Below are 10,825 nucleotides of genomic sequence, written 5' to 3' on the forward strand. Positions count from 1 at the left end.
TTAACATCGCTCCGTCGCTTAATACATTTAACATTAACATCCATAAACTAATTAGATAATACTCGGTGCGTTTCCTAATTAATACAAAATGTACTAGCGGATCAACTCGTCGCCGATGTTACGTGTGCTTCGCGGTTCCGTTGGGACCACAACCAGGGCCACGACCCCCAGCCCCTCAACGCGAAAGTACAAAAGACCAGTGCAACAAATACGATACGGGCTGATCTGATGAGCCAAAAAAAATGTTGCTTAGAGTAGCATTAGAGGATGTCCGCTCCAGAGGTGGGTAGAGTAGCCAAATATTGTACTCAAGTAAGAGTACTGTTACTTGACAATAATGTGACTCAAGTAAAAGTAGTCCTCCAAAAAAATACTTAAGTAATTATTTCACTGTGTACTTTTTACTGAAGTACTGAGTAAATAGTAACTTCTGCTTTTTTTTAACCACAGCATGAACATCAATAAAAAAAAATGTTTTAAATTCAAACTAAAATATGAACGTGCAAATTCTGATGTTGCTGTCTGTGTGTGTGTGTGTGTGTGTGTGTGTACGCACAATCAAAACTACAAAAAAAACACCTGCAAGTTACTGCACGGTGTTTTCTAGTTCTGTGAGCTGAAATATGCACGTTTGGTCAGACTGTGCCAGACAAATACTACAATACAAGAAAGTTGTTGTTTTTGTTCGTGTTTGGATTGGTGCAAACAGCACCACATGCGTAAGTCGTAGTCTCACGCACGAAATAGTTGATAAATAACCCATCCATCCATTTTCTGAGCCGCTTCTCCTCACTGGGGTCACGTGCATGCTGGAGCCTATCCCAGCTATCATCGGGCAGGAGGCGGGGTACACCCTGAACTGGTTGCCAGCCAATCGCAGGGCACATACAAACAAACAACCATTCACACTCACAGTCACACCTACGGGCAATTTAGAGTCTCCAATTAATGCATATTTTGGGATGTGGGAGGAAGCCGGCGTGCCTGGAGAAAATCCACGCAGGCACGGGGAGAACATGCAAACTCCACACAGGCGGGGCCGGGGATTGAACCCGGTCCTCAGAACTGTGAGGCTGACGCTCTCACCAGTCGTCCACCATGCCGCCTGATAAATAACCAATAATTGATAAATAAAAGTAGCGAGCGACATTTAGATAATTATCACAGAGTAAAAGTACCGTTACTTCTTAACAACAGAAGCAGCGAAAGCGTTTTTTTCTGGTCTCGTCAACTCCTCTGACTTATCCAAAGCAGGTCCCACGCGCACAGGCGGAACCTTAACCTTAAGTAACTATATGGCAGGATGCATATTAGTCCGCCGCGGAGTAATATTCACAATGACATCTGTGTGTGGATGGTGGCTGTGTGGAATGGATCTGGCTGCCAGCATTCAAGGAGTACGAAACAGCCTATGACTATAGGCTGTTTGGATGAATGAATGGATGGACAATTTAAAAGCAACATGGACAACAATTCAAACAGCCATGGGTGAAATCAAGTTGAAACTCAAAGCCCAGCAAAAAAAAAAGCTGATGACACAGTTTGCTGCCGTCAGCCCGACGCCGTGACAGCTGCTCAGTGAGAGGTAAAAGAAGTGATGCTGTCGGCAGAGAAAATAACTCACCTCTCTAAGCAGGGCCGTCAGAGGAGTCATGACATCGCGCTTCACCATGTCCTCGCACACCTCCTGACCACCACACGCACTGAGATTCCTGTCGGCGGAAACAGAAACACACCTTTGTTTGCAATCTTTACCACTGGGAACCGTGGAAACACAATCCACTCTAGAATCAAGCTGTGGCCATCATAAAGTCTTTATAAACACTACAGGCAATGTTAACCACTTTAAAAGGTAAAATAAATACATATTTCTTGACGTTGCTCCTTTTGGAATAAGTGCCACAAAAAAGCCAAATAAAAAGCAAATCGTGCATGGTGGACTGAAATCCTGTGACATCACATTTGATGGCGATTTGATTTGTGCGACTTTGTTTTAAGTAATAGTTCATGTTTGTCTATGAAATGTTTATTACTGGTGGAAGCACGAAGTAACTATATGGCAGGAAGTGACTTCAAGACCACATTAATGTAAAGTACGTTTTTAGTAGACCTCTGTATTAAATAAGTCATTGGAAGGCAACAGCTGCATTTGTTGTTGTATGGCGCCCTCTGCATGTTTAACCAGAGAAATACATTCAAGACAGTAGAATATCACAACCTTAAGGACTCCAAGTGAGTTCTGAAATATGTTTCTTAATACATTATACAACTGAAGATACTTGCTGAAAACGTGAAAAGCATGGGAACTATGTAGTACTCAATTGTTAAGATATAGCGTTAAACTGCTTTGGACAATATCAGTTTCCCTGATTTTTTTGGCAGTGTGCCTCAAATGTCACTGTGGGAAGTCCCATGGACACTTCCCCATCATCTGAGAGTGGAGAGAACAGCTCCATTTTTCACGATTTAAAAGCCGCACTGTAGACGCTTGACAATTTTTTTTAATCATTCAAATTCGGCAGGGATCTTAACAACACTTCTTTGTAGTGTGTCAAATTTGCAAGACATTTATTTTTTATTTACAGGGACTTCAACAAAGTCATACAATTCAAAATTTGTTGTGTGTTTTGCTGCACTGTGTGAAACACCGTCATACAGATGCACCATCATGATAAAGCTGTAAGGTAAGCGGAACTGCATTGTGTTTTGGGGGCTGCACAGATTACGGTTAGCTAATAGTGTTATCTTGAGATAATTGGCACATAATTTCTAAATTGTAAACAGGTGGTGGTGGGGGTATTCGTGTCTGGTGGTTTTTCAGTGTGCCACATACACACAGAGTACTGAATATAGCACTCCCTCCACAAGTAAAAATGCTTTATTGTCTTTATGAAGTTTAATTTCAGACTTTCGCCTCTGGTCCTCCAAGTAGAAGCCACTTGTTGCCCTGTTCAATTTTTTATAGTAATGAAAGCCGGATTCACCATTGGCCTAGTAGTTTTGGGGTGGGGCATAGTCGCTAACTCCCATGAGACAGGACCAGCCCCTAAAAAGATTTGCTAATTTCAACAAGAAATTGGGTGAGTAATGGCAGCGCTATAATCCTTGATCCTTGGGGTATTTTGGTGAGAGCATTTCACAGGCATATTATTAAGACACCTGGGACATGTTTTAAACTGTGAACAAAAATTACTAATTTGCACAGCGGCGTAAGAATCAATGCTTAGATGGTACCAGAAGGCTCACTCACTAGTTTCAGCTGCACTTACTGTTTTTCATTTGACTGTTTTATATTTATGGCCTCGATGTGCTTCTCATAGAAATATTTAATGCAATTAGAAAACTATTGAGTTACTGTCAGTTAATGGTAGGTTTCTACTTATAAATTTGGGTAGTATGTCACCGCGATAGGAACAGAACTCCCTAAATTTCAATTTCCGTTAGGAAATGTCACAATTAAGGGACCTATTCGGAGAGTTTTCCTTACCTGAGGGCTCCGGCTGCGGTCTCCCTGACGGCCAGGCTGCTGTCCAGCAGCATGGGGCCCAGCCGCCTCACTGCATCCCTTTGCAGGAAGCCCGGGATACTCTGACTCTGCTGGACCACCCGAGAGATACTGGCACACGCACACTCCCTTACATCCGCACTGGGACTCTCCAACTAGGAATGGAGGCACTTATTATCATGAGAGTTTTTATCCTGCAAGGGCGTGCAGAGACCTTTGGAAGGGCAGGTGCTCAAAGTTAAAAGGTGGGCACATAGAACAAGAATTTGTAACGCCTTAGCAGAGCATTGCAAGCTATTTATGAAAACAGAATAAGACACTTGCCTTAGGGTCACCAGGAATTGCAGTCTCTAGCAAAGGTGCCCACCATTTGCTTAGTTGTGGATGGGAATGATAAGAAACCCACAAATTAGTATTTTGTGCCCAAATTACACCTATTTTGTGGAAACATATTAGCATTTTGTGTGCATGTCAAAACTATATTGTGGCCACAATAACATTACAAGTATTTTAACTGAATTAACTTTAGTAACTTTTCTATACCGTCTATCTGTTGTTTCATTGTATTTCTCCCAGGTTGAGGTTTCTCCATGTAGTTTTTTTCTGTACTGTAAGATAAATTCAGATCTCAAGGTTTTTGTCTTTCTTACATCGTATCGTCCTCCGCGGATGTTGAAAAGAGTAATGAGCCTATTTTCACAACGTAAGGCATCATACACACGTAAAGATTTTTCCACTCTTAAAACATTTTTTTTTATCTTCTACGGACCCCATACATAAAGTTAAAAAAAAAAAAAAAATCGGCCATTTAACAGTTTTGGTCGTCGTGTGTGGTGTGCTCCAAGAATCTCAACACAGATGTTTCCCCGAGTGTTCCCGAAGGTTGCCGAAGCCAAGAGCCGTGTAAAATGGCGATGTTCTAAAAAAAAAACGACTTCTTGCCGTCTGGGGAACCCACTTTTCTACAAAAAAACATATCGGGTGAGACGTGTTTGTTACGTTACGTTTCCGTGTTTGTCAGTCTTGGGTGCTTCTTTGATTGACTACATGTGTCACATCACAATTCTCGGAGTCATGACTCAGGAGAAGTCGGCACTCCCACACACGAAGAGTTTTGGTCGTAAATATTGAACATGTTCATTATTTAAGATTGTCGGCCAGCCTGTTTGGGACCCTAAAATCGGGACAAATCAATTCTTAACATACATCAGAACTATCAATCAACAATCTTATATGCGTTGATTGTCTGGCGTTTGATGTGTTTGGTCGGGAAGGGACAGAACCGGCACTAAAACAGGCCGATTGTCTTTATGTGTCTGCTGCTGCGGGCCTAAGGCGTACAAAGTACAGATATCTGTGTTCAAATGTAGAGAGTAAAAGTAAATAAGTAATCAGAAAAATAAATACCCAAATACAGCTGTGAATATTCTCAGTCATCCACATAATTTCATTCTCAGGGCACTGATTCAATTGCAACTGGACTGTTCAATGCCCTGAGAAACACCGAAGTTAAGTACGGATACCTGACAATTTGACTTCAGTTAATTACAGTTAAGTTCCAATTACTTCCCACCACTGCTAAACAGTGCAGATAAATTACAGGCTGTCTGCAAGTATGATTGTTTTGGTCACCGATGAGATGCCGTCATTTGACAGGTCTTAATTAAAACAGTTAAGCCGCACGAAACTGAGTGGACCAGTGAGGGCAAGGGTTTGGGGACAGGTCACGGTGGAGAAGCGAGGGTATTCAGTTGAGAAGGCGTAATGTTATATATGCATACGAATGTGTGTGAACAATCGTAATAGTACAACCTCTGCCTCAGATAACTAATGTTGGACTTTAATCATATTGTTCTTATGTAAACTGACTGACAACTACAAATCGTTATTTAATATCACCAAGACGCCTTTGACTAAATACATTTGTTGGCAATTCTCCATATTTGCTTGTCATACGGCACATTTACTAGTGTCACACGACAGGGAAGTCTTGTCATTAAGTAATTTACGTATAAAAGTCATTTTAACGCCAAAATTAAATCACTTGCTACGCTCTCCTACTTTCTCAAGCAGTTCCGCCACCGAGCAGTCGTCGTCGTCGTCGTCCCCGCGTTCCTCCTCCTCGGCGGCCGCTTCCTTCACGGCGTTCACAGGTAGTCCGACAGCGTTGAACTGAGGACGTTTAAACTTTGTCGTCTTACTTTTGCCCATTTTAAAAGTGTCTTAAAGTGCAAATGTGGGAAATTCGTGCTTAATTAGTCAGAAGTTTCGGCAAAGAAACCCCAAAACACACGATGGCCTAGTAAATGGCCATGTGGAAACAGCTGCCGTAAAGGGCAAGTGTTGCTGCCGGGCCGTAAAGCAAAGAAACCTGTCGAAATTGTCGTCGCGCTAGTAATCAGTAATCATAGATATGAATGAGTAGATACGCCATACAATAAAGCAGCACGGCTAACCGACGTGCCTCTATAGCTGCCATGTTGGTGAGGTCGACGTTCCCATTCAAGGCATGGACACTGAAATGAAATCGTAACTTGCTTATTCCTCAATCGATTTTCATGGGGCTTACTGTTTTGTCAACGCCAAAGCATATGTTGTCAATATACATTAAAAAAAAAAAAAAAAAGAAATATGATGTTGTTGCTTTTTTTATGAAACCATTTAATCTCGTAAATTCAAAATAGGGTTTCAAGTCTGGGTTTGTAGTTACTGAATAGTTTCAAATCATGGCTTCAAGCCAGGATTATGGTTTTAAAAAAGGTTACCGTTAAGGTTCCGAATTAGGGTTTCAAGTCCCCGGTAGTTGTAGGTTTGTGTGTGTCGACCTAGTGGAGACCCCAAAAGTGGCAGTGGCAGTGAGCCCCTTCCCACCCCCCCCGTTCCTTCCATCCTTGTTTCCTTTCCCCATCCAAACTCCTACCCTTCCTTCTTTCCTTCCTTTAATCCCTTGTTTCCTTCCTTACATACCTTCCTTGTTTCTTTTATACATCCTTCTACCCTTCCTTTGATCAATCATCCTTCCTCTCTTTTTTCCTTCCTTCCTTTCCTTTCCTCCTCCCATCCTTTTATACATCCTTGTTTCCATCCTCTTTCCATCCTCCTCTTCATACTATCCATTTAATACCTTTTATAGTCTGTTTATATAATTCATTAATCCATCCTTCTTTCCTTTTCTTTCATCATTCCTCCCTCCTCTCTTCCTTCCTATCTTCCTTTTCTTGTCCGTCCTTTCTTTTGTTTTCGAGACTAATGAGCATCATAAATAAAAAAATAAACAAGACATTTTCATAACGCTTACATTTATTAGGTAGCTAGTTTTAAAAAATATAAACATTTAGATAAAATATATAATTACCATAAACACATACAATTACTGTTAAGAGGAATTGAGCAGCTTCAACATGAGCACAGTTACAAAATGTCCATCTCTCTCTCTCTCTCTTTTGCTCTCTCCTTGACAAAATGTCTTCTTCACGATGACAATAATGTCCCCTTGATGTTTTCTGACCACCCACAACCGTACACCTACTGGATATTTGGCCGCGGTTTAAGTATAAGCTTCCCCGTCTGTGTAGACACAAAAAGTTAACACATTTAGACACATGAAATGATTTGAAAACGTATGCAAACTGATCTGTATTGACTCACGTCGTCACAGGACATGTTGTATTCCGCTAAAACTGTCCGACACCTTGCAGCTATACTGAGGGGGAAAAGGGTCAAGGAAGAATATGATAACCATAGAATAGGAAATGAAATGGAAGGTGAGTGTCAGGCTACTCAGTACAGTCGTATGAGCAATACAATTATTTCAATATCAACGTTAAAACAGAAAAATGTTAGTCAAGCATCTTCAAATGGTTAGTTTAAAGTTAGGTTTATTATACTGTATGAATAATATATAATTAATATGTATTAAATGTGACTTAAAATATTGCCTGGACAGTAAATAAATAAATAATAATACATTTTATTTGAGGTACCTTTCATGTCCCTGGAGATCACTTTACAGGATTTACATAAAAAATTATGTTTCAAAAAACTACGTGAATGAGGAATAAAAATTAAGTAAAAGCAGTATGAAACAAGAACCGGCCAAATGCAAACAAGTAATGATGTCTGATATTATTAACATTCAGCGAGCTGCTAAAATGTTTTTGAACACACTCCTGTTTCTAACTTAAAAATAATTGGTTAGTGGTAATTACGATTAAATGTAGCTGCACAAAAAAAATCTTATTTCTTTTACCTTTGTTTAATGTATTTTCCCCTCAATTTGTATTAATTTGATTATTTTTAAAATGTATTCTAAAATATCATATTTCGTTGAATATTTCATTGAAATAAACAATTAGTTTATGCATAATACATATTTTTTGTAAAATTATCTTTTTAAATGAAGTATTTATTTTGGGAGTGACAAAAAAAAAAACTAAAGATGAAAATCTGGACAAATGAAGGCCTAAAATTAATACCTTACCTATACACAATCCCCTGCTTTTTAGCTTGCCTTTTATAATTTTAGTTGATTATTTGTTTTAATTAGTATTTATTTAAAACATTTGCAATGGTGACACGTGAAAGTGTGACCCTAAACAGATTAATTCACTTGACATTATTTCTTATGGGAAAAACCTCTTCTAAATGAGTATTAACCTCAAGTTTGACTTTGGACATTGCCACTGTGTACATAAAAAGAGAAAAAGGATACATCGACGGTGCCACAACGCGCTTGTGTATCCCGGCAAAGAAGAGCGCAATGAGCGTGACGCAGCTGATGGTGAAGAAGGGATGATTCCACAGTGACGAAAAGAAAGATACCTACAGAAGGAGAGGAGCAAAGGCACAATGTGTTACAGTCACAGTTCTCACTCTGCTAACATGTTGAGCTAAAGAAAATGACTTTTTCTGCCATTTACAGTTGTTCCCCTGTTTCAACGTTTACACAAGGACAGCATGGACTGCAATTGTAAAAAAAATATTTTTTATTAATGCATTTGCAAAAATCGAAAAAAAAAAAACGTTTTTCAAGTTGTCATTACGGGATGTTGACTGTAGATTTTTTAGGAAAAAAATTATTTAATCCATTTTGGAATAAGGCTTAACATTTTCCACACAAAATGTGAAAATGTTAAGCACTCCAAATACTTTGCGCATGTACTGTATGCTTTGTCAAACCGCCCAAACGATTAAAAATTACAGGACATTTTTTAAGATTCACAAAACTTAGCCTGTTTTGAGAGGGCAGTCAATGCCGAGTACAGCATTTGTTACCATGACAACCAGGGCTGGTGATGAGCCAAGCTGCTACAATTAGTCCACAATGTAAAGAAAACTAAAAAGGTTGGTCCAGGCAGCACTTTATTACCAAGTCACCAAATTACACTTACTACACTGTTCTGCAAGTGTAGCAGACACATCACCAAACACAAACCTCCCTCTGCCTGCTTAGCTTTTGACTTTGATGATAATATTTCGGCGGCCGACTGGTTAGAGCGTCAGCCTCACAGTTCTGAGGTGCGGGGTTCAATCCCCGTCCCCGCCTGTGTGGAGTTTGCATGTTCTCCCCGTGCCTGCGTGGGTTTTCTCCGGGCACTCCGGTTTCCTCCCACATCCCAAAAACATGCATTAATTGGAGACTCTAAATTGCCCGTATGCATGACTGTGAGTGCGAATGGTTGTTTGTTTCTATGTGCCCTGCGATTGTCTAGCAACCAGTTCAGGCTGTACCCCGCCTCCTGCCCGATGACAGCTGGGATAGGCTCCAGCACGCCCGCGACCCTAGTGAGGAGAAGCAGCTCAGAAAATGGATGGATGGATGGATGATAATATTTCTCTGTCGTCCAAACATTGCTTGCTGGCAGATCTTCACCCAGCCTAGCTGCAAAGTTGTGGGCGAAGAAACTCGGTGTGGGGCAGTACTATGTAAATTAGACGCACTGTTACGTCATAATTCACTAATTGGTTTTATTTACTTGGTTATGTCATTTGTGGGAAATCACCCCAACCATTTGTATACAAGATATTAAAAATCTGATTTTCCATAAAACTTCCCCTTTAACAACATGTTTGAGACATGTTTTTACCAAAATACCCCAAGGATCAAGGATTACAGCACAGTTTTCACCCTCTATTTTAGGATTTGGCTTTTGTTAGCATGACGACTGGGGCTTGTGATGAGGCGAGGGACTACTATTAGCGCACAGTATCAGTGATAAGCCTGTAATCAGGACAATGGAAGATTAGATTTTATTTTCACTGGTGGGGGCAGCACTTCGTCAACCAAGCTACCAAATTACACTAATCAATTAGTGAAGTGGATGTGTTTATTTTGCTTCACTGTTGTTGCTTGAAAATGGGAGACCATCACTCGGCCTAGATGCCAAGTCACGTATTATTATAAATTAACTGCACTGTTGTGTCACAGTCTGGCAAAAAACAAGTATTTGTACACAAGGCAAACAAAGTACATTTTCCATAATACTCTATGTCCACTTTCAAAGAACACCCTAACGCATACCTTTTGTGTATCGGGGTCTATCAACCAGTTCCAAGCCCCGGTGGCTGTGCAGACTGAGACCACGATTAAAATCACTGAGAAGAAACAATAATAAAGACATTATTACCACAAATAATAAAGCGGTGTCTATGTTTTGCATGACTTACTTCTCCACCTGCCTGTTGCAGGTTGTAAACAGGAGACATATTCTGTCAGTCTTCTCTCAAAGGCTTTCAGGTCTGATGGAGTAATGATACAGTAGTAAAATTGAGATTAATAAGACCTTAAATGTTACATTATATGTACACACGTGTCATATATACCGTATGTGTACTGAGTAGATTGTGTGCACATCTGGGCGAGCTCAGCCACAATGCTACATGCTAACGACGTAGGGAAACGGCTCGGGTTATTTTAGTGTGGCGTTCATTCTAATGCCTTCGTCAAATATCGACATGTTTAACTGGCAACCGAATAGGTCACTGTTTAAAGGCGTTGACTGTTAAAGAAAATCGCTTTTCCGGCATGTTACCTTCGGCCTGCTCCAGTGAATTCATGTCTGCGACTCGAGGTCACGTGGTGGTTCCCCAAGCAGCAGGCATGCTGGTTGTGGGCTGTCCCGTTCGGCTACTTTGCATGAAAGACAGACGGAAAGGGCCTATCAGCAGCAGTTGTTTGATCAACTCTCACCCGATAGGCGGATTGAGTGAGATGAAGCACCGCCTTCTTGTCGCTCTGGACCTATTACCAGGCATGATGCAGTACCTGGCCTTGAGACTAGATGCCGCTTTTTGACAGTGCTGGTATAGAGTCAACCTAAT

The 10,825-nt window shown here is 40.6% G+C and overlaps 2 protein-coding genes across 4 annotated transcripts in view; both read right to left on the minus strand.

The window, feature by feature from the left end:
* Window positions 1-5,846, minus strand: part of heatr3 (HEAT repeat containing 3) — a 37,188-nt gene extending 31,342 nt beyond the window's left edge. The window contains exons 1-4 of one of the 2 annotated variants that reach the window (XM_061669231.1): window positions 5,567-5,639; window positions 3,830-3,878; window positions 3,488-3,660; window positions 1,625-1,712 (exon numbers count right to left, since the gene is read on the minus strand). In XM_061669231.1, coding sequence (XP_061525215.1) covers window positions 1,625-1,712; window positions 3,488-3,540 — 141 coding nt within the window. In that variant the 5' untranslated portion in view covers window positions 3,541-3,660; window positions 3,830-3,878; window positions 5,567-5,639. Of the gene's footprint in view, window positions 1-1,624; window positions 1,713-3,487; window positions 3,661-3,829; window positions 3,879-5,566 lie in introns of both variants that reach the window. The other variant, XM_061669223.1, reaches the window with a different exon arrangement.
* A 901-nt stretch (window positions 5,847-6,747) lies between these two features.
* Window positions 6,748-10,625, minus strand: cnep1r1 (CTD nuclear envelope phosphatase 1 regulatory subunit 1). 2 transcript variants are annotated; one of them, XM_061701924.1, is made up of 6 exons: window positions 10,328-10,530; window positions 10,172-10,243; window positions 10,026-10,099; window positions 8,217-8,326; window positions 7,154-7,208; window positions 6,748-7,072 (listed from the first exon to the last, which is right to left on the minus strand). In XM_061701924.1, exons 1-6 carry the CDS (start codon window positions 10,356-10,358, stop codon window positions 7,031-7,033), a joined length of 384 nt encoding a protein of 127 aa, XP_061557908.1. In that variant the 5' UTR covers window positions 10,359-10,530; the 3' UTR covers window positions 6,748-7,030. The 2 variants fall into 2 exon arrangements, with proteins under 2 accessions (XP_061557908.1, XP_061557917.1); XM_061701933.1 differs by lacking the exon at window positions 10,328-10,530 and adding an exon at window positions 10,537-10,625 and having other exon boundaries at window positions 6,752-7,072.
* Between the last annotated feature and the right edge of the window lie 200 nt (window positions 10,626-10,825).

This window comes from Phycodurus eques, chromosome 2, assembly GCF_024500275.1.
Source record: "Phycodurus eques isolate BA_2022a chromosome 2, UOR_Pequ_1.1, whole genome shotgun sequence".
Taxonomy (NCBI): domain Eukaryota; kingdom Metazoa; phylum Chordata; class Actinopteri; order Syngnathiformes; family Syngnathidae; genus Phycodurus; species Phycodurus eques.

What these genes read in the sequence shown, in the direction of transcription:
- cnep1r1 (XM_061701924.1), bottom strand. Translation starts at nt 10,358, where the DNA reads ATGTGCACACAATCTACTCAGTACACATACG. An exon ending in ATCTACTCAGTACACATACG is followed by an intron (nt 10,244 to 10,327) that starts GTATATATGACA and finishes TTACTCCATCAG; the next exon opens with ACCTGAAAGCCTTTGAGAGA. An exon ending in ACAACATGTCCTGTGACGAC is followed by an intron (nt 7,073 to 7,153) that starts GTGAGTCAATAC and finishes GTGTCTACACAG; the next exon opens with ACGGGGAAGCTTATACTTAA.